We start from the raw sequence: 19,518 nt of genomic DNA, 5'->3' as shown, positions 1-19,518 counted from the left end.
TTCCTATGTTGTTGTCATGTTTTTTGCGCGTTCTTGTTGGTTGAAGAATAAAAAAAAGTGAAAAGAAAAAAAATTCTGCGTCACCACATCATTTTTGCAATATGTCCAGGATGAGAAACAAACTTTTTACTTTTCTTGGCCTTATGTTGGTAACGTGCCTTGAAACTAAAAACTTTAAACTTTTGCTCAAACTTTCCAAAAGGAAATTTTAGACTCTTTTGACAAAAATAGAGGGTCATCATGCGTAATTTGGTACAGGAGGAATAAACCATACATTATAACTGATATCAGAAATTAAAATGGCTATCTATCACCATAGGGACTAAATGGGAGAAAATTAAAGTCTCGATTTTCACAAAACTAGACTGTAAAAACTTTATTTTCTTAATGACCTTAAAAATGATTTTATTCATGCATCACACTAGCAAAATATTGTAAATCTTTGAGTCCACATATCCATCTCTGAGGAACATTCTATTAACAGATAACTGATCTCTTTTTCAAATCAATCCTACACATTATGGAAAGTTGTGTTTCCCTGGTGATTGTCTTACAGTGCTACTCATGTACAGGATTAAAAGTTGGTAATCTTGGACAGCGCCACCAGTGGTCGCTTTCTGCACCGGAGATCACCTGTAACAAATATCTGAAAATGTCTCAGACTCTCACTATCATTCAGGGACGCTGACCTAATGAGATATATACGTACAGCTTGTGAAAGAGCCATTTAAAATAAGGAAGATCAAATAGAGACTCTTTGTAAAATGTCATCAATGACAAAAGTAAGTCTGTTCTTCCATTGTACACGGAGCACTCTTCTTGCACCTAGGGTTTTATCAGAAACACACTCAGTATGACATAGTTGTTGTAATGACACTGGCTATACAAAGTACAAACCTCAGCTGACACAATTGTCACACACTGGTTAGCCTGTATTGCCTTTCAAAATCCTGTATGCTTTCAGAAATGAACGAGTAACAAAATTGACCATCAGGTTCACGCTATATGCACACTGAGGTGGTAACAATAAGCGTGGTATGGCACTCTCAACTGTATGGTCTGTTCACATTATCTTTACTCGTGCCATCTACTTTGCTGGTGATGTCAAACAGCATCACCAGGTCATGCATGTGATTAACCACTTGTGCAAAAAAACCCACTCTTGGCGACAAAGTCAGTGACCAACTCTGTTGCCCATGACTTTGTGATACTTTCTTCTGACAAATGTTGTTGTGATATTATGCACGCTACTCTCTCCTCCCTACACAATGAGATACTGAACTTGCAGAATTTCCTAAAAGGGTTCATCATCATCATCAGTGTCATTTGTCTCTTCATCTTCTTCTCTTTCCTGTAATTCCTTGGGTTCTAAGTCTTCTCCATACTGTATTGCATTGTCTATGTTAAAGAGCACAGAACCAATTGAATCCTCGTCCGTTCTGTCAAGTGGGAAAAAATTTACCAGGCTGTAATCAGATATCTGGAGAGAAAAATGGGAAAAAAATGAAAAAAGCTGGTTAAAATTTCACAGGAATGGCAGTGAAAAGTGAATTTACTCCATGGACTTCAAAATCAGACCATACAAGCAGCATAAGTGCAAAGCATTGTGTATGTTTGATGGTCTGAATATCCGTCTCTTAGACACACTCTACCCTAGGCCGCTCTGTCACATAAAGCATGCCGTAGCTAGATTTTACATCAATTTTTTCATCAAGTTTCAAAATACCAGACAGCTTCATGACTGACCTGTAAAGCAATACAGAACCGACCAAATTGACCTGTGTCTAAATACAGCAACTTTATCCCTCTTAACTGTTACATCTGAGTGACCACTCACCACTGTAGCCAGAGCCTTGTTGAGTTTCTCATACTTCTTGGAGACATGGTCAGACTCAGCTAGTAGCAGCTCAGGCTCCGGATCCAGGTACTTCTCTTCCACTTCCTTCTTGACACTGCCACTCAGCAGATCCATCTTGGTCATCACATTGACGTGTGGTATTTCCAAATTGACCATTGCAGATAATGCTGCCAGAATTCCTGTATTCGGACAGACAGCGACGGAAACTGTCAAGTTTGCAACAACTGTACATTCCGTTGCACTTTATGGTACGGTAGTTGTTTGTTTGCAAATCATTGAAATGACACCAATATAATAGCATTCCCACACTTGACAGTTTGTTAATTGTGCAATACATCTTGTTTTAACAGGCTACCACAAAGATGCACCCTTCAGTTTCAAATAAACAGACAGCAAAGGAATTGTTCTTGATGTGTTGTAAGAACAGATGTTACATTTTAAGCTTTGTGCTTATTTGAAAGTCATAGGAACTTGTCAGTTTCATTCAACATCACTTTTCAGGAAATTCAACACAGTGGTATCTTATTATTTAATTGTTGCCTTGTCTGATACATTCTAGACCCCTTTCACAACCCCACACTTGGTCAAACCCCATTGTTTATCAATAATGTTCTTTCATTTATATACTTGGAAGGTGTGGGGATGGTTTAGAGAATCAAGGCTGCACCTCTAAAATTCTATGACAATGTGCCTTCTTTGGTTTTCTTACCCGAGAAGAACTTCGGCGTTTCCACCAAAAACTGTGAGTCCACCAGGAAGACACCACAAACTCTAAAATCCCAAAGTTGTAGCTGATCGACTAGTTGCCGCATGACTGGTAAATGAGTGTAGAGCTCTATTTGCCCTGGATGCAAGAGAACGCACTGATATGAGCCAAACTCTTCTCAAAAGCAATATTTTTCACTCCACTCATTGGCAAGGCCACATCTGAAGTGATTCATGTACACGTTATGAAAGGTGGAAAACTACAAAGTGCAGTGGAAAAAACTAAACATGGTTTGGAAGATGAGACGAGGAAGGGTTGAAATATCATAGTCCACATTTATTGGCTGGTTGATTTATAAAAGAATAGATACATGGACAATCATTTATGTCTGAATCTAACAATTGGAGAGATGTATCTTTTAATTTCCTATTTCTGACCTTCAACACTAATGTTTGCCTCGCCCTGCCCACCCTTTCCTTGACCTTGGTCAGGTGATTCTGTCTTTCCTCTATAGCATATCTGATAGAAAAACTTGAAATATGATCACCTGGACAGTCAAATATGATATAGTCATCCTCAATGTCTCCGAGCTGTTCCTCCAGCCAGTCAAAGTTCTGCGCAAAGTACCTGTATGGAAAGATGGAACAAATAATAAATTGTTAACATATAGAAATGGAAAACTTGTGACAAGAAAGTATAAAGTACATTGATTACAACATATTTAAAAGAAAGTTTTTGTGTTTGACATGCAAAAGAGGTGGAGAACTAAAAGCTCTAAAGCTCTTGTACAGTAACAGCATTTTTTTGAACTTTCTTGAACTTCAAAGTAAATGTACATGGGCTCGTTGATGTCGCATCAATGATCACCATTAAAAAAATTTTGAAGAGAAAACGATATCTGAGACATCACAATGAATTTGTGAGTTTTACTTGGAAGGATGAAGCCTGTAATGCAGGATAAAGTTTTCATTATTTTTATTCCGGGAAAAACGTATGCATGATATTCCTATTTTTAATTGAAACACAGTAATTTGGCATTGCTAACAAAATAAAACTGCATAACATATGCTATGTTATTCATATTGTGGACAAGTGAATTCTACAGAACAGTCACAACTACAGGCCCAGGCTATGTTGACAAGTTTCATACTAGGTACTTCAATATGATTCAAGGATTAGGAACCTAAATTGTGTATAGCAAAAAAGTTACGGCAAATGGAGCTTTAAAATTTTCAATTCTTTGAGAATAAATTTAAGAGCTAGTCTGCCCACAGATTTTCAGCTGTGTTTCTAGAAGATGCCAACTGACTCACTCCATGCAAAAGACAAGGCCACCATTTGGACCAAACTTTAGGCCATCATCATCCATCACATCCTCTAGCTGAATCAAGTCTCTGATATCTGGATAGTTGGAGAGTAAATATAATGAAAATGTGAGCGAGGAAAAAATATCCGGCAACCACTGCAGTGCAACAGCTATGGTATTAATAAAGAAACTAAATAAATGTACATGCACCTTACAATTTGGTGTGGCACACCAAAATTTCTTTTATTTCCTAAAATGGTACTACTGGGAACTTCAGCAATATGCCTTGAAACAGCAATGACTACAGGAAAATGTGAACTAACCTGCAAGGGCTGGATAATCAAAATATTCAGCTGCAGGGTCCAAGTTTATGACATGAGCAGATCTCTGTATAGCTTCACAGTGCTGAAATACTGTGGAGCAATATGTAGACTGTAATATAAATGGAGAGATATCACGGTACATTACTGGTACTGTTGGAATGGTTATACAGTCTCTTCTAATAAACATGAAAACTTTTTTCAACACCACGGTCTAATCCTAGGGTTTCAGAAAAATCAAGAAGCAGAACACAAATTCATAACTTGTGTGTGGAGTCATTTTTTCTCTTCTGTGATAGGGTATGTTCTGGTAAATTATCACCGCCTAATTTTTACCAAATTTTACTAAAATTCTCTGTACACATCAGTATAGGCATCCTATCCTCGATAGACATTCAATTTTTTTACTTTGGTAAATATAGATTTGAAAATCAAACTTTACTCTTTCCTCAAGGATGCAGGTCATGCAAAGGAAACATTAAAAAGACTTCAGTACCTACATACCAGTACCCAATGTTCAGAGGACATACTACTAGGAACGCATTTTTATTATGGCCAGTGTTACTGAGTTAGATTGGATCCCCCTTGGTATGAAATCAATGACAACTGCGAGTGCACTATTCAGCATCAATAATCATAAATTAGTTAAAGCACCAGTAACTCAAATTTTCAATGACTTTTACACCGTTTTTGTTTTTAATGTCAACCTCAGTTTCTTGTTCGTCTCCCAAAGCATATTGAAATAGGCGAGTCTCAAAACCCGGACCGAGACGAGTCGAGACGAGACCATAATGACCCCTCAGGCCAGGCGTTGTAAATACATCATATATACAATACTACAGAAAGCTTGCAGTTTGTTGAGAGTGTCAAAGATCGATGCACAAAGCAAGAGATAGCACAATCAACGATTGGAACAACTGAAAAAAGATTTGTTGAGGTTTTTTCAACTTGAGTTCAAGGCGAGCTCGAAACATGCGAACTGCGATGCGACGTCGGCATTTTGGCCTAAGCGATAAGCGCCAGATTCAGATTCTACTGTGATAATATCTACTGTGAATTCAAAATAGGTAATTTTAGAAACATACATACAGGAGATTTAAGTAATCATTTTTTAGAAATTAGATTCACCATTTATAAACACATTATAGGAAAGTAAACTGGGAGCTCATAGGTTTAATTTTATGCCGTGGCTATTGACAGGCGCCTGTCAAAAGACAAAAGTTGACTATTGACACGTGGGACTTTTTAGCCAAATTTTACCGGATTTTAGCGAAATAAACTTCTTCATGCTTCTCAGAATGTTTTCCTCTGCCATTTTGTTTGTAAGAATGAACAAAGTCGTCGTCCACGGTTCTTTTAATTGCAAAGGAAAAGCCGAAATATGAGGATAAGAGGTAATGCTATTGCAATTGGAGAGTCAGGAATTTCTCCTGAATGGCATCATCTTTTAAGAATAGTTCTGAGAATAATATTATAAGTAAACAAAACGTTTATTAGGTAAAAAAATCAATTTGTGGGGGCAAGGCGACTTTGCTTCCCCTGCAAACCTATTTGTCAAGTATAGATCCATATTGAAAACTTTTTTGCACATTGAAAAGGAAAGACATGATATTGAAAGTGATAGCAATGTTTACTACGATGTTTTAAGCGAGAAAAAATTTTTACCAAAATGTTTTAATTTCCGGGTACAGTTTTGTCGTACCCAAGGTCATTGGCTTTACTATACCATGGAGGCAGCACACCAGTGCTGATCCAACTGGAGGTCAAGGTTAAAATGTCGGCCCCCCGTGTTGAGACTCCTTGTATCTTTCTCTCTGGCTCTTGCCTCGCGCCGTTCTAGGCCGTGAAGTTACGCTTCGGGTGCATTTTGCTTGCTATTTTGGATTAGCTGACGAAGCTTTAGAATGTTGTCACCATCGTAATAGTCGTTTCTCAATGCAGGCATGCGGAGTTATGTCGAAAGCGACCAAGCTGTCAATGTCGCGGCCATCGGAAATCACGATGCCTGTCATGACAGTTCTCTAACGTGAACTACTAAGATTTTCCGACTTTTACAATGCAAAACAGACCTCATCATCACTAAAGGGTGGCATTGTACCAAATAAGTATCACCAATCGGCAAAAATAACGCTATGCAGGACTGTGGTTATGCTAGAGTGACACGGTGAACGCGTACGACGTACCGTGCGTGACGGCTTTCGCTAGCATTGCAAAATATTGATTTTCCGACGTATTAGAACTTATTTTGTAATTACTACATGGCAGAACAATGTGTTCTTCATTTACGTGGAAGAAGAGCAGTTTATTTCACTAAAATGTGGTGAATTATGAAGAAAAATGTCCCGCGTGTCAATAGCCAACTTTTGTCTATTGACAGGCACCTACAGTGGCTCTGCACCATTTTTCTACATTACCGATACTATAGTACATGTATGTTATGTGTGTGGAATCTGAGGCAGCCTCAGATTAAGATTCAAATTCGGAGAACTATGTAACCACTGACTAGAATGTACGAAAATGAACAAGCATTACGAATGGTAGGGGTGGGATATCACTTCTTTGACTAAGACAGAAGTGGATCAACGTCCTTTTTTTCCCGTGGCATTGGTACAGATGCTGCCTTTGTGCAAAAAAAACCCGTAACTTTTCTATCAGTAAGATAGGAGGTCTTTTGGTCTCGTCTCGACTCGTCTCGGTCCGGGTTTTCTGACTCGCCTATTGAAATACCAAATGTTTAGCTTGTCGACATAACATATATATGTATAAAATGCACTGTTATTGTTTCATCCTGACTAGGATCCACTTATCAACAATTGCAATGTAGTCTGTGCATGTACAGGCTGAGTTGACAACCTGAATAATGTGTATCTGGACATGCTTTGGGAGTAGTACAATAAACTATGATTGACATTAAAACAGAAATAGTACAAAAATTATAAAAAGTTAGAGTAATTTGCTTGTTAACTCTGGCCTTACAACATATATCCTAGAGAAAATGTTCTCGAGGGTCTATGCTTGCATTTGCAATATTTGCAAGCTGTTCTGAAAAAAAATTCTTATCTTAAATTCTAAATATTTCAAAATGGATAATACTGTGATAATAGATAGACAACATATTTAACAATCACATAAAGATACTGATAACCAAAAACGTTGACATCTGAATAAATACAGCAAAAAACAGGATGGTTGAACAGTCTCATATACGTTACGTTTACTTTTTGTACATAGCATACAAGTTTTGTAGATAACATTGTAGATAAAAAGAGCCGACTCATTTGAGTGTCTGGATAGAACACACAAGGGAATAGCTAAATTAGTTATTGAGTTGATAGTAGAGACCGAAGTTAATTAGGACAGCACTCTGGCTAAACAAACCATAATACAACGTATACGTACTGGTGCCAATCTGTCTAGACACACAAGGATAAACAGTGGAGTGGAGAGTTACATGATTAGTATTTCACTCAAATGAGTCGGTTCTTTTTATCTACAATGTTATCTACAAACTTGTGTGGGACGTACAAAAAAGTAAACGTAATGTATATGAGACTGTCCAACCATCCTGTTTTTTGCTGTAAAGTTTAAAAAGTAAATAATGAATGAATAAACAAATATTTATAGACAATTAATATTTTGAGATTTTCACTATTTTTGTTTTCGAAAACAACAAGTGTACTTTCCTACTTCTCTCTCTCTCAAGAGCATCGAAATAAGAAGTATTGGCCCGACAGATGTAATGCATTCTGCACAAACTACAATACAATTACTAGCTCTGCGTGTTGTTATCGGCTGCGCATCCAACCATTGGAGGCGCAGCCGGTAACAACACAACCCTGCCACCATATATCCCAGAGAAAACTACAAGTCATCACAACTATCAGATGGCAGAACCATCAATGTGCCGAACTGAATACCTTTCCACTGCCAGCGGGACCCATGACAAGTTGAGCGTATCGTGGCATGTTTCCTGGCCGCTTCTCTGAAATCACCGCTACAAAAGGAGTAGAGATACGGCATACGTGACAGACCCCAGAATGTGCAACCTGTTACCGGATTCTACACTGTACACATGGTGTACGCTGGGCTGGAGACCGTGCGAGCAACGCGTCGTACGCGCGGACTAAAGGCGCGGGTGCTTTATTACGAGTTCACTAGCAGCCTTACAGCGAAGAGATAACTTGCGAGATGGGATGAACAGAGATCTTGTTTAGTTGCAAAGGAACCTCATGCGTATTGATGCGCAAGGATCATGAGAAACGCCACAGACTTTGGTTTGCTCCGTTGAACTCAGTGGCAGCAGCCATGTTGGACATGGTAGACTCCTCAATTTAGTCAAAAATAATGGTAGTATGATGGCTTTGGAAAACCACAATGAGAAGCAAACAATGTTCCATGTAATGCAACTCGGTAACCCTAAACTAAGTTTTATACATAAAATAGTAGGAATGCATGATTATTCATAGAGATAGGTTTTAAAGCAGAAGCCAAACTGTGCCTTGACCTTCATTGATTTAGGTATCTTAAAGGGTCCGATGATCACGTGATATATAGGTGAGCCGCATTCACTCAGAATACGACTTCCTGTTTCGACGAGAACACAGATTTCCAAATCACTGAAAAGATGCCGGTATGTTAGCTATTTTATGCCCGTCACTCTGCAAATCTTGGAACATATAATAATAATGTATTATCCTTCCAAACTGAAACGATAACTTACAGAATTCTGCAATACATTGGCTTTGTTGGGACATTCAATTTCGATGGAACTTCCTCACCATTTTGCTCAATGTTACTTCCGAGTTTGAAAATCATGTAGGAATTACACTGTGCTTCTAAGAAGTGCAACCTTACATTATGCCGCCGAGTTATAGGGTGAGCGGATCACCTAATTTTCCTTTGCAGCAATATTTCATTGTCGCTAAGTTGTTCCGCAGGCATGAAATGAAACGGAGACGCCATGAAACTGATTTTTAAAGTCGGGAAGTTTTGTGGGTGGGGCTGTTATTGAACAGCAAACTGTCTGAATGTGGTAGGGAAGTGAAGGTCTAGAAGTCTCACGTTGAAAAATTTTTATCGAATTCACTGGTCAGTAAACCGCAAACCAGCAAATAGTTTGGTCTCAAGCATTCAAAATTTGGAAAGCTTGGATGCAGACACTTTATTCAGCAGTCAATGTCAACCCATTGGATGTATCTTTTTACATCCATGGTCATCCCTAGCTGTAGTACAGTAGCTCGAGGTTTTACCTGGGTATTTGGATCGGAGAGCAAAAATCTGGTTTTGCCGTCCGACCCAAATAACCAGGCAAAACCTCGAGCTACTGTACTACAGCTAGGTCATCCCCTACCTCATAACCCCATCAGGTTACGTTTGGGATGTAGAAATCAGTCTTATGAAATTTGCCAAATGCTTCTCCCTGTTGGGCGAGACAATCAAGAAAATCCAAACCCAAAGTAATCAAATTTGAACCTTTGGTACATAAAAAATTTCTGGGGACACTCAAAGTGAAGTAATGAGACAGAGCTGCTTGCAAATGACGTAGTCGTTGTCTCATTAATCTAATGTCCAAAATGAATAGGTTTTTTGCAAATTGAGATTACTCTTTTGGAAATAACTGATGCAGCTATAAATACTAAAAGACAGGTATTAACGCTCATACTACAAGCTGCAACCACAGCCATGTGTGCAACACAAACAAAATTTGTCTGCATTTCATGCAATAGAGTCTGATGTCATACTTGTGCAGCTATATTAAGTAACAAACCAGTGACTGTGAACAGCGCTGTTGCCCTTGCCTCAGACTCAGTATTGTGACAAATCCTTATCCCCCACATTTGTCCATATTGTTGAGGTAGCCCCTCCCCCATGGTGATTGCACTGACTGCTGCATTACACATTTAGTAAGATGAGTACATATTGATGTATCATTGCAAGACAGCCATGTGTAAGGTTTTGTCTGTGTAGCTTTTAGTAAGTGATATGTCACATATCACCGAGCAAGTTCAAACAAACATATTTATTTGCTTGTAGGCCTATCACTCTTCAATGGAAGCGCCTTTGTCAGTGGGCAACATGGCACTAATGCCATTGAAAACTCAGTTCAGAGGACCAGCACCAAAAAGTAAGTTGACATTTATTGTTGAAATGTGTTTCTGTTTAAGATCATGTTATCAAACTGCATGTAGGGTAATGACCCAATCTGTATTGTTTTGTCTTGTGTGTCCAGCAGAGAGAGAGAGAGAGAGAGAGAGAGAGAGAGAGAGAGAGAGAGAGAGAGAGAGAGAGAGGGGGGGGGGGCCATTTCCACTAATTTTCCCAAAAGACCAGTATGATTGAAATCAAATAGAACATGACCCTTTTGAGATTGTGTTTAGTTTGCTGTGTTGTATTGCACAATGTAAGCCATGTTTATGCTGAAGAAATAGATAAACAAGGAAGGAAATGAAATGATAAAATAATTCAACAGTGAGTGAAACTGGAAATGCTTTCCATCAGTTCAATTCATCAACTGATGCCATGAATTAACATATATGCTAACGTAAATTGAAGTTTATAAAAGCAATTGAATGTTATGCAGAATGTCACCAATATACACTGATGAATCAAGAAATGGCTGTCAATAAACTTCAATCTAACCAACCATTATCAGCACTTTTCAAATTCTGTTGATGTACTGTGAGGATTGGTAAATTCTCAGCCTCATTTATTTCCCCAAACATTTTTGTCATGATGGTTGTAACGTTGACATAGAAAGCAGTCTTTGTTCTTTTTTGTCATCTTCTGACTTAACAGTATCAATGTTTAAATTCATGTGTGTAAGCATGCCCAAGGCTATCAAATTTTAAATATTTTCAGTCATAGTATAGGTAAAAATGTAGCAGGTATCTTGTTTGCCAATCATGTTGATTTACTTTCCACAGCAACTGAGAATGACATTATAGATGACGCCATACAGTTCTTCAAGGCCAACGTCTTCTTTAAAAATTATGAAGTAAAGGTGAGCCAGCCCTCTTGTACTTGTAGCTGAAGTAAAATGGCTCCAATCTTTCTTACAATGGTCGTCTTTTGTCTAAGGGTGCCCCCATAATTAATGATTTGAAACACACATGGTAGCCGGATGTTGAACCGTAATGACGAATAAAGGTGCACCCAGCATCTGTCATTGATTCAATGCTCATTTGTCCAGACATCATGAACTTGCTGAGCTATATTTTACATACGATCATGTAGTTTATGTCTGATTCAGTAAAATCTTTTAAAATGGCAATATTTAATCATGAAAATAGATGTTTGTGTATAAAGTATGATAGCTACATATGCAAAAAGTCAATCCCATGATGCCCTCCAAGATTTGAAGATATTACAAATGCAGTGGAGCACCACTCACTACTGAACTTATTATTCCATCAAAGGTTTTCAAATCTAATGATATATAGGGAAATTCGGTGATAATCATGTAAACAGAAGTTGTGGAAAAAGGAATCATCTTCCTCTTTTTCTCATAATTTTTGATCTTCTTGTACTGAAATTGGATTAGTACATGATATGTAACATATGATGTTTACTTCAATGAGAGAGTAATTGATTAAAAAATGGTTGACATCACAAGATCCATCAAACATGCACCAAGCGGTTTCAAACCTAGAAAACCATCTCAGCATTAGTGACTATGACTGGTTTTGTATGAATCTCTTTTGTTTTCATTTTTTTCCAGAGTACTACTGATAGAACTCTCATCTACATCACTCTTTACATCTCAGAATGTTTGAAGAAGTTACAAAGGGTAAGTATGGCTTGTATGTGTCACAGGATTTCCAGAATTTGTGAGTTATGTTGCTAGAAAATATATCCCCTCTGTTCCAAGGATGAATTGTAAAAGCAAGAATACAAGCAGAAACCTCATTCGTTACTCCTACATATTTCATTCCATGTGTAGTTGCAATACACATGTACACTCAGTGTGACAGTTTTCGGACAGGGTAGAGAATTTCGCCCAAAGCCGTTTCATAAATGACGAACACTATGAAATCATATTACCATACCTTTTGAAACTTTATTGTGTTTATCCTCAAACTGTTAACAGGACGGAAGTGGTATTTAGGGGTCAAAGTTGCCAAATTGTTGACCCCATGTTGAGTGCGTAGTAATCGGACTGCTATCGCAGTAATCAGACGTCGTACTTGGAATGTGATTATAGAGGCTAAATATTGATATTTTGAAACTTCAAACCACCTATTTTCAATTTTGATGTGTTTAGAAAACTGTTTGTAAAAGTTTCGTGATAAATTAGTTACATTCAATCCATGGATGACGCAACAATATTTTGACGCGTATGGTGCTTACATATCGGACATGGGCTGTCTGTGTGTGTTGTTTTCGACACCATGTATCGTATGTATGGCTAACTTCCCCAAGTTTGTTGCACCCGAAATAGCTTTTACCAAAAAAATATCCAAAATGGGACAGCAGAGTCACCTGACTTAATATGTTGTCACATGACTTGTAAAGCGCTATCAATACAGAGTGAAGTGAGTACAATAAACAGCATGTCATTAAATGTCCGAAAACTGAGGTCGTCCGAAAACTGTCACACTGAGTGTACAGAGTTCTCCACAAGCGGATTTTTAGGGGTAGGCCACCTCTCTGGAGCTCTGTAGTCATAGGCTAATAACTGTACAAATGAATACATGGTCACAACAAGAGAAAAAGCAAATTATACATTTTCATGTAAATTGACTACCCCTCACTCATTATAAGCTGTTGGAAACACTGTAAATTATGAACATTCACAGCCATAAGCTGCTTAAAAATTTTTTTCAACATTTGATTTGATAAAGAACCTTCCCAGAAATTTTGATCACCTTTCGTTAAATTTGTCTAACTTTTGAAATTCAATATGGATATTAAAGTGGTGTGAAAGGCTATTCATGAATTCATTAATATATAATAGAAATAACGGACGACGCGGTGACCATTAATGTTTATTTATGGGTAAGGGCGAGAGGAAACCAAAAATTAACAGGCAAGGCTTGCCGAGCCTGTTAATTTTGGCTTTCCTTGAGCCTGCGCCCATAAATAAACATTAATGGTCAGCGTGGAGTCTGTTATTAGTCCCCACGGACACCGTCCGGGGGGACTTATAGGTTTGGTCATGTCCGTGCGTGCGTGCGTGCGTGCGTCTGTGCGTCCGTCCGTTCACGCAGATATCTCAGAGATGCCTGAAGCAATTTCATTCAAACTTGGTACAAGGATTACTTCATATGTCATACAGATGCACGTCGATTTGTTTTGTGATACGATCCAATATGGCTGCCAGGCGGCCATTTTATTATGATTTTTTCATGTACAGAGCCATAATTCAGGCATGTTTCAACTGATTTCATTCAAAGCTGGTACAAGGACATTGACCAATATCATAGATATGCACGTCAATTCTTTTTGTGATACGATCCAATATGGCCACCGTGCGGCCATTTTGTTACGATTTTTTCATGTACAGAGCCATAACTCAGGCATATCTCAACCGATTTTATTCAAAATTGGTACAAGGACATTGACCTATGTCATACATATGCACGTCAATTTGTTTTGTGATACGATCCAATATGGCCGCCAGGCGGCCATTTTATTACGATTTTTTCATGTACAGAGCCATTACTCAGGCATGTTTCTACAGATTTTATTCAAAGTTGGTACAAGGACATTGACCAATGTCATAGCTATGCACATCAATTTGTTTTGTGATACGATCCAATATGGCTGCCGTGCGGCCATTTTGTTATGATTTTTTCATGTACAGAGCATAACTCAGGCATATCTCAACCAATTTTATTCAAACTTGGTACAAGGACATCGACCAATATCATACATATGCACATTGACTTGTTTTGTGATACAATCCAATATGGCCGCCGTGTGGCCAGTTTATTACGTTTTTTTCATGTCCAGAACCATAACTCAGACATGTATCAAGCAAATTTATTCAAAGTTGGTACAAGGAGATTGACCAATGTCATACATATGCATGTTAATTTGTTTTGTGATACGATCCAATATGGCTGCTGTGCAGCCATTTTGTTATGATTTTTTCATGTACCGTACAAAGCCATAACTCAGGCATATTTCAACCGATTTTAATCAAAGTTGGTACAAGGACATTGACCTGTGTCATACATATGCACATTGATTTTTTTTTGTGATTCGATCCAATATGGCCACCATGTGGCCAGTTTATTACGATTTTTTCATGTCCTGAACTACAACTCAGACATGTATCAAGCAAATTTATTCAAAAGTATTTTTATCACAGACCTAATGAAGAGGACTCTATCCTCTCTGAGGACCTGTAATCAAAGTACCCATTAACAAGTGGGGACTGTGTCATCAACGATGACTTGTTTCCATTATATTATCAACGAACCCCCAAAGACATCAAAATTTACAAAAATTTCCTGTGCGAATGACAGCGGGACCCCAGAACTTGTCAGTGAGTAGTGTGCACACTGCAAAAATTTTGCAAATCCGGAGATTTTTTCGAAAAAAGTATCTAACCTTGGCCCACAAGTGCTCCATTTTATTTTGTGACTGATTATGATCTTTATACAAATCACAATTTTCGTTTTAGCTGTAAAGTTACTGTGTTTACGATATTCATATTCACGGGCATGTAAACAAACCATTACTGTGTATTTGTGGGCAGTCACGTGGTTCAGCTCGACCAATTAAATAATGCGATGGACAGGGCATTGTAATATAACGTAGCATGCATTTCATTTCCTTCCAGTGTCAATCAAAGAATGATGGTGAAAAGGAGATGTATACTCTAGCCATTCGTAACTGGAATATTCCAGGAGAACCTGGATTTCCATTGAATGCAGTATACACTAAGCCCAACGGAAGAGGAGAAGAAGGTACAGTGATACTATACATAACATAGCTCACTCAACGGTGTCACATTCAGTGATGCTGGCAGTTTCTTTGCATGTTTGTTAATGTTCGGTAGGTGATTTTCACAAATCAGTGTCACTGATATCATGTTTTGCCAGGTATTACCCCCTTTCTCTACCATTCTTTCGCCTGACCACATTATCCTTAATTATATAGCTTTGTCAATACCTGTGAATTTGGGACCTCATCCTTCTAGATTATAACTGACAATGACTGGTTATTCAGCATTGTGGCCCAAGATGTTTTCTACATCTACAAATTCACTGGCATTGCCAAAACTATTAAATAATAGCAATAATGTACCCCCTCCCGACCTATAATGGACTCAAGCAAACTTTGGACCCCATAATGTACTTAGCTTAGCCTTGTACACTATATTGTGCAAAGTTTACTTTTGTCCATTATTGGCCGAGAGGGCACATTATTGTGTGATTGAATTGTTGGTCTCCACACTGAGAAGGAGTAAAGGTTAAGTCAAGGTTAGGTTATGCATGCACCAGACATTGTCACATTTTGCAAGTCAACTTCGTTAGTGTTCTGTTGTGAGTTTGAAGTCTGCAGCGTGTGCTTATGGAAATCACCATCCAATCTTATCATGTCTGTTCATCCTGTTTTCAGACCAAATGAGAAATTATCTTCAGCAGATACGCCAAGAGACAGGACTCCGAATGTGTGACAGAGTGTTTGATAAAACTACCAATAGACCATCCAAGGTAAGCTATCAATTTAGAAAAAATCCTAATGAATAAACGTGCCGCTTTTACCATGTGATCATTAATACATACATGCATGTATATATGTAAGTATACTTCTATGTATAGACACACATGCATGCATACCGTATGTTACACACGTGAAACACACATACATACGTTAAACATACATACATGCATATTACATAGATGCATATATAGATACATACACACACATAAATACGTACATACATGCATGCATGCATGCATGTGTATAGACATACATGAATACAGACAGACATGTATATGTATATACCATACATATATACATACATACCAGTACATACAATTATGTACGTGCATATACATACATACATACATACATACATACATACATGTATAAAGACAGACAGACAGACATATATATAGAAAGACACATGTATGTACATACACATACATACATTCTGGTACATACATACATACACTCATGCCTTCGTGCATACAAACTTTTGTTCAGCAGGTGTTTACATTTAACAAATCATTGTACTTTGCATCAAGAAAAATCTCTTTCCATGTAGTTGTAAACATCGAAATCTCAACTTATCATGAAGTAATCTTTCTTTTTTTTTCTATACAGTGGTGGATGTGCTTTGCAAAGAGGAAATTTATGGACAAGAGTTTGTCAGCTATGGGACAGTAAAGAAATCAACAGAAAGGAATTTTATTCTGGCTGTAGGATCCTAGATATTCTAAAAAAAATTGAAATTACATGACCTTATATACAGAGAGGTGATCCTGACTGTACATCTATCTGCAGAATTAATCTTTCATTTAAAGTCTAGATATTATTGAATGAAAGTGAATGATTGCACAATCTGTAGTGCTTTTAGCCATCCCTCGTGTCTGTTTAATGGGATGTGTGTCACAGGTCAATTTTCAGAGGTGTACAATGATAAATGTATTATTTCAGACTGATTTTTTTTTGCAGGTATATTTTGCTCTTATTCAAAATCTCCCAAGTTCTGTGACTCAGCCCGTTAACTACCTTAAATGCCAGAACTTTGTGCCATAATGAATTATTATGTAGCCAGAATGCCATAAAGTTTTGGCAAGATCCTGTTCATTATCGCAATATGTTTGGTACAAAGGACTACATTTGCGATATTAATCAAGGGGTGAAGATTGTCACAGATTGATTAATAAGATTTTTGTAGGATCCACCATTTTTATACATTTTTCCTAGCTAAACATTACTTGACTCCTCCTCGAAAAAACACTTTTTTCATATCTGAAATTAGAAATGTGACTTCCCAATCAATGATGCTTTGAATGTAAACTTCAGTTTATCATCATTTACCTCAGTATAAAGACAGTTCATGATTCCTTCTCTGTTGCAACATAAATCTCCTCTTTAAGACAGCTTGTAAAACAAATACAAATGTTTTGAATCACTCTCAGAATAAAAAAAGTTTTATCAATTGTGTTGATTCAGTATCTCTGTTGACATTCATACTCAGGAGTATTTCTCGCTCACATGCTAGATGATCATAATCTGATCATTGCTTGTTTTCTGTTGTTGGTAGACACTATTTCAACATATGCATACTAATAGTCAGAATAGTTGTTCTCAAGCTTGTTAAAGGTCATGCAGTCAGGAAAGGATCTTTTACTTTGGTGAACTCCAATTTCTGAACCTTACAGTGTCCCACGTATGTAGGATTTTGTGATGTAAAACCTTTGAAACTATATTTGATAAATGACAATTGCATGGGGCAATTTACATTTGTGAAATATTTGTTAGACTGCAGAAAATTTTAAAATTTGGTAAAATAGATTAGAGAATATGTACTGGAAATCAAGGCAACAGTCTCAGTCACAAGAATGCTTTACCAGAAGTGGTTCCGAAGTCTTGCTGATTTTGATTTTTTTTTCTTTCATTTCCATTACAATGCAACTTTTGATAGCGAGAAGACTGTTTTTTCAAGATGACATGCAGATCACTTGATTTGTTAGTATGTTCTATGGTTTCAAAGGTAAAGCTAGGAATAGAAGTGGCACATATGTGTACTCATGTGGAATGTAACCATTATCCTGGAAACCCTCACATACATGGTTATGCTTCTAGTGGTATTCTGAATTGCATTTTCAAAGCAGAAATAAAAAGATGATGTTTTCTATCATGCCGTGTCTATTTATGTTTCTTTCTTTCTAAAGTAAGTCACTTCTACGGTATAGTGTTAACATGGTAAATACATGTAAAGCTGGAGGTCACTAAAATTACATGATGCAAAGCTTAAGGTCAGTAATACTCTTAAAGAAGGAAAGAATTATGCATGCAGAAGATGTTAACAAAGTTTGTATACAATCACAAAGTGAAATGCAAGTACACGTTTATTTTTAGAAAACCTGCAAGAATAGAGAAAAAGAATACAACCAAATTTTCACACACTACATTTATGCTTGTTTGAAATACCTACCTTATTGGCTTTTCTGTTCTGAAGTATGGATGAGTATGTAATCCGAAATAACAGAATGAAGATAAAATGAAAGTTAATTGCAAGGTAAGTGAAACGGTTGTCACTGTACAATTATATCGGGATTATCCAGTTACTTTCTGTAGAAACTTGCAAATGACCTAAACTTACTGCTGCTGTCTTCTATAGGCTAGCACTTCTTTCCATACCAGCAGGCAGGTTACTGCGCAGCTGGAATGTTGGTGAAGGCTCATGATCAGGGAAGGAGTTTGTTTTGGTCTTTTTCTGGAGTTTGCTGATTGGTTGGGAGAAAAGATGACACATCGTTTCCGTTGCAGTGGCGAGAGGGCAGTAGTGTTTGGTGGGGAAAACAAAAATCCTGGCAAAGAGTTCTCAGAGGGAAAATCTTTTTGGTTGGAGTAATTTTTTTTCAAATCATAGTGAAAAAGCAGTTAGAAACAGCTATTATTATACACCTGCGTCTGTAACCTATGGAGTTTCGTTGTACAGTAAGTTTCGGTATCAGAGCACGCGGAATCCAATAACTTTGACGCGGAGTACAATAAGTTGAGGTGTTATTGGACGCTATTTGACCTTTGACCTCAAAATCAGAAATACATCATCTCTGAATCTCAGCCAGAGCGATATTTGTTTTCTGTGTTGCTGTATTATTCTCATTTCGTCTCGTAAAATGTAATGTGGTGAAGCTGGAGATCCCATACTGTACCCACATATCTGACGGTAAAATTCATTGTTGAATACAAACATGTTATTTTTAAGATTATTTCCAGCATATCTATCATGTATTTTGTTGGTGGTTGTTTGATTATTTATGATCATTCCTGATTCAATGCTCTGCCGGCTGATTAAATTGCTTCATTGTGTAGTGTATTAGTGTACGTTGACACAATGTCTGGTGTCACCAATGTCGTTTGATTGTCTCAATTTTCCGTGTAAAGTTTGTTGTATCTTTGATGTATGTTGGTTTTTCTTCACGATTTGTTTGAGAATATAGTCGTATAAATTCTGATGTGTGAAAGGTTGGACTGCAGGATCCACCTATAATTGAGCGTCCTACGAACTTAGTTCCTTGTGGGCGGCATTTTGTGTATTTTTGGCAGGAGGTACCAAAGTGGTGTTAGTATTTTACTGTTAACTGGATTACTCGCCATGGCTAATCAACACTTGACATAAAATATCAAAACATAAAAT

General features: G+C 37.5%; 2 protein-coding genes across 2 annotated transcripts; one reads left to right on the top strand and one right to left on the bottom strand.

Annotated features, from left to right (window-relative positions):
- Positions 1–1,210: 1,210 nt before the first annotated feature.
- LOC139145113 (GPN-loop GTPase 3-like) lies at positions 1,211–8,517 on the bottom strand. Its single transcript, XM_070716071.1, has 7 exons — positions 8,108–8,517; positions 4,194–4,302; positions 3,878–3,965; positions 3,112–3,191; positions 2,568–2,702; positions 1,838–2,037; positions 1,211–1,480 (listed from the first exon to the last, which is right to left on the bottom strand). The coding sequence occupies exons 1-7, from the start codon at positions 8,153–8,155 to the stop codon at positions 1,295–1,297; spliced, it is 846 nt and encodes a 281-aa protein (XP_070572172.1). The 5' UTR covers positions 8,156–8,517; the 3' UTR covers positions 1,211–1,294.
- A 167-nt stretch (positions 8,518–8,684) lies between these two features.
- Positions 8,685–18,012, top strand: LOC139145114 (actin-related protein 2/3 complex subunit 3-A-like). The gene is made up of 7 exons (XM_070716072.1): positions 8,685–8,820; positions 10,224–10,314; positions 11,114–11,190; positions 11,908–11,976; positions 14,977–15,103; positions 15,759–15,853; positions 16,470–18,012. The coding sequence occupies exons 1-7, from the start codon at positions 8,815–8,817 to the stop codon at positions 16,530–16,532; spliced, it is 528 nt and encodes a 175-aa protein (XP_070572173.1). The 5' UTR covers positions 8,685–8,814; the 3' UTR covers positions 16,533–18,012.
- Positions 18,013–19,518: the final 1,506 nt, after the last annotated feature.

Source organism: Ptychodera flava, chromosome 12, assembly GCF_041260155.1.
Source record: "Ptychodera flava strain L36383 chromosome 12, AS_Pfla_20210202, whole genome shotgun sequence".
NCBI classification, from domain to species: domain Eukaryota; kingdom Metazoa; phylum Hemichordata; class Enteropneusta; family Ptychoderidae; genus Ptychodera; species Ptychodera flava.
The sequence above is the reverse complement of the archived record's forward strand: the minus strand, read 5'-3'. Positions and strand labels throughout refer to the sequence as shown.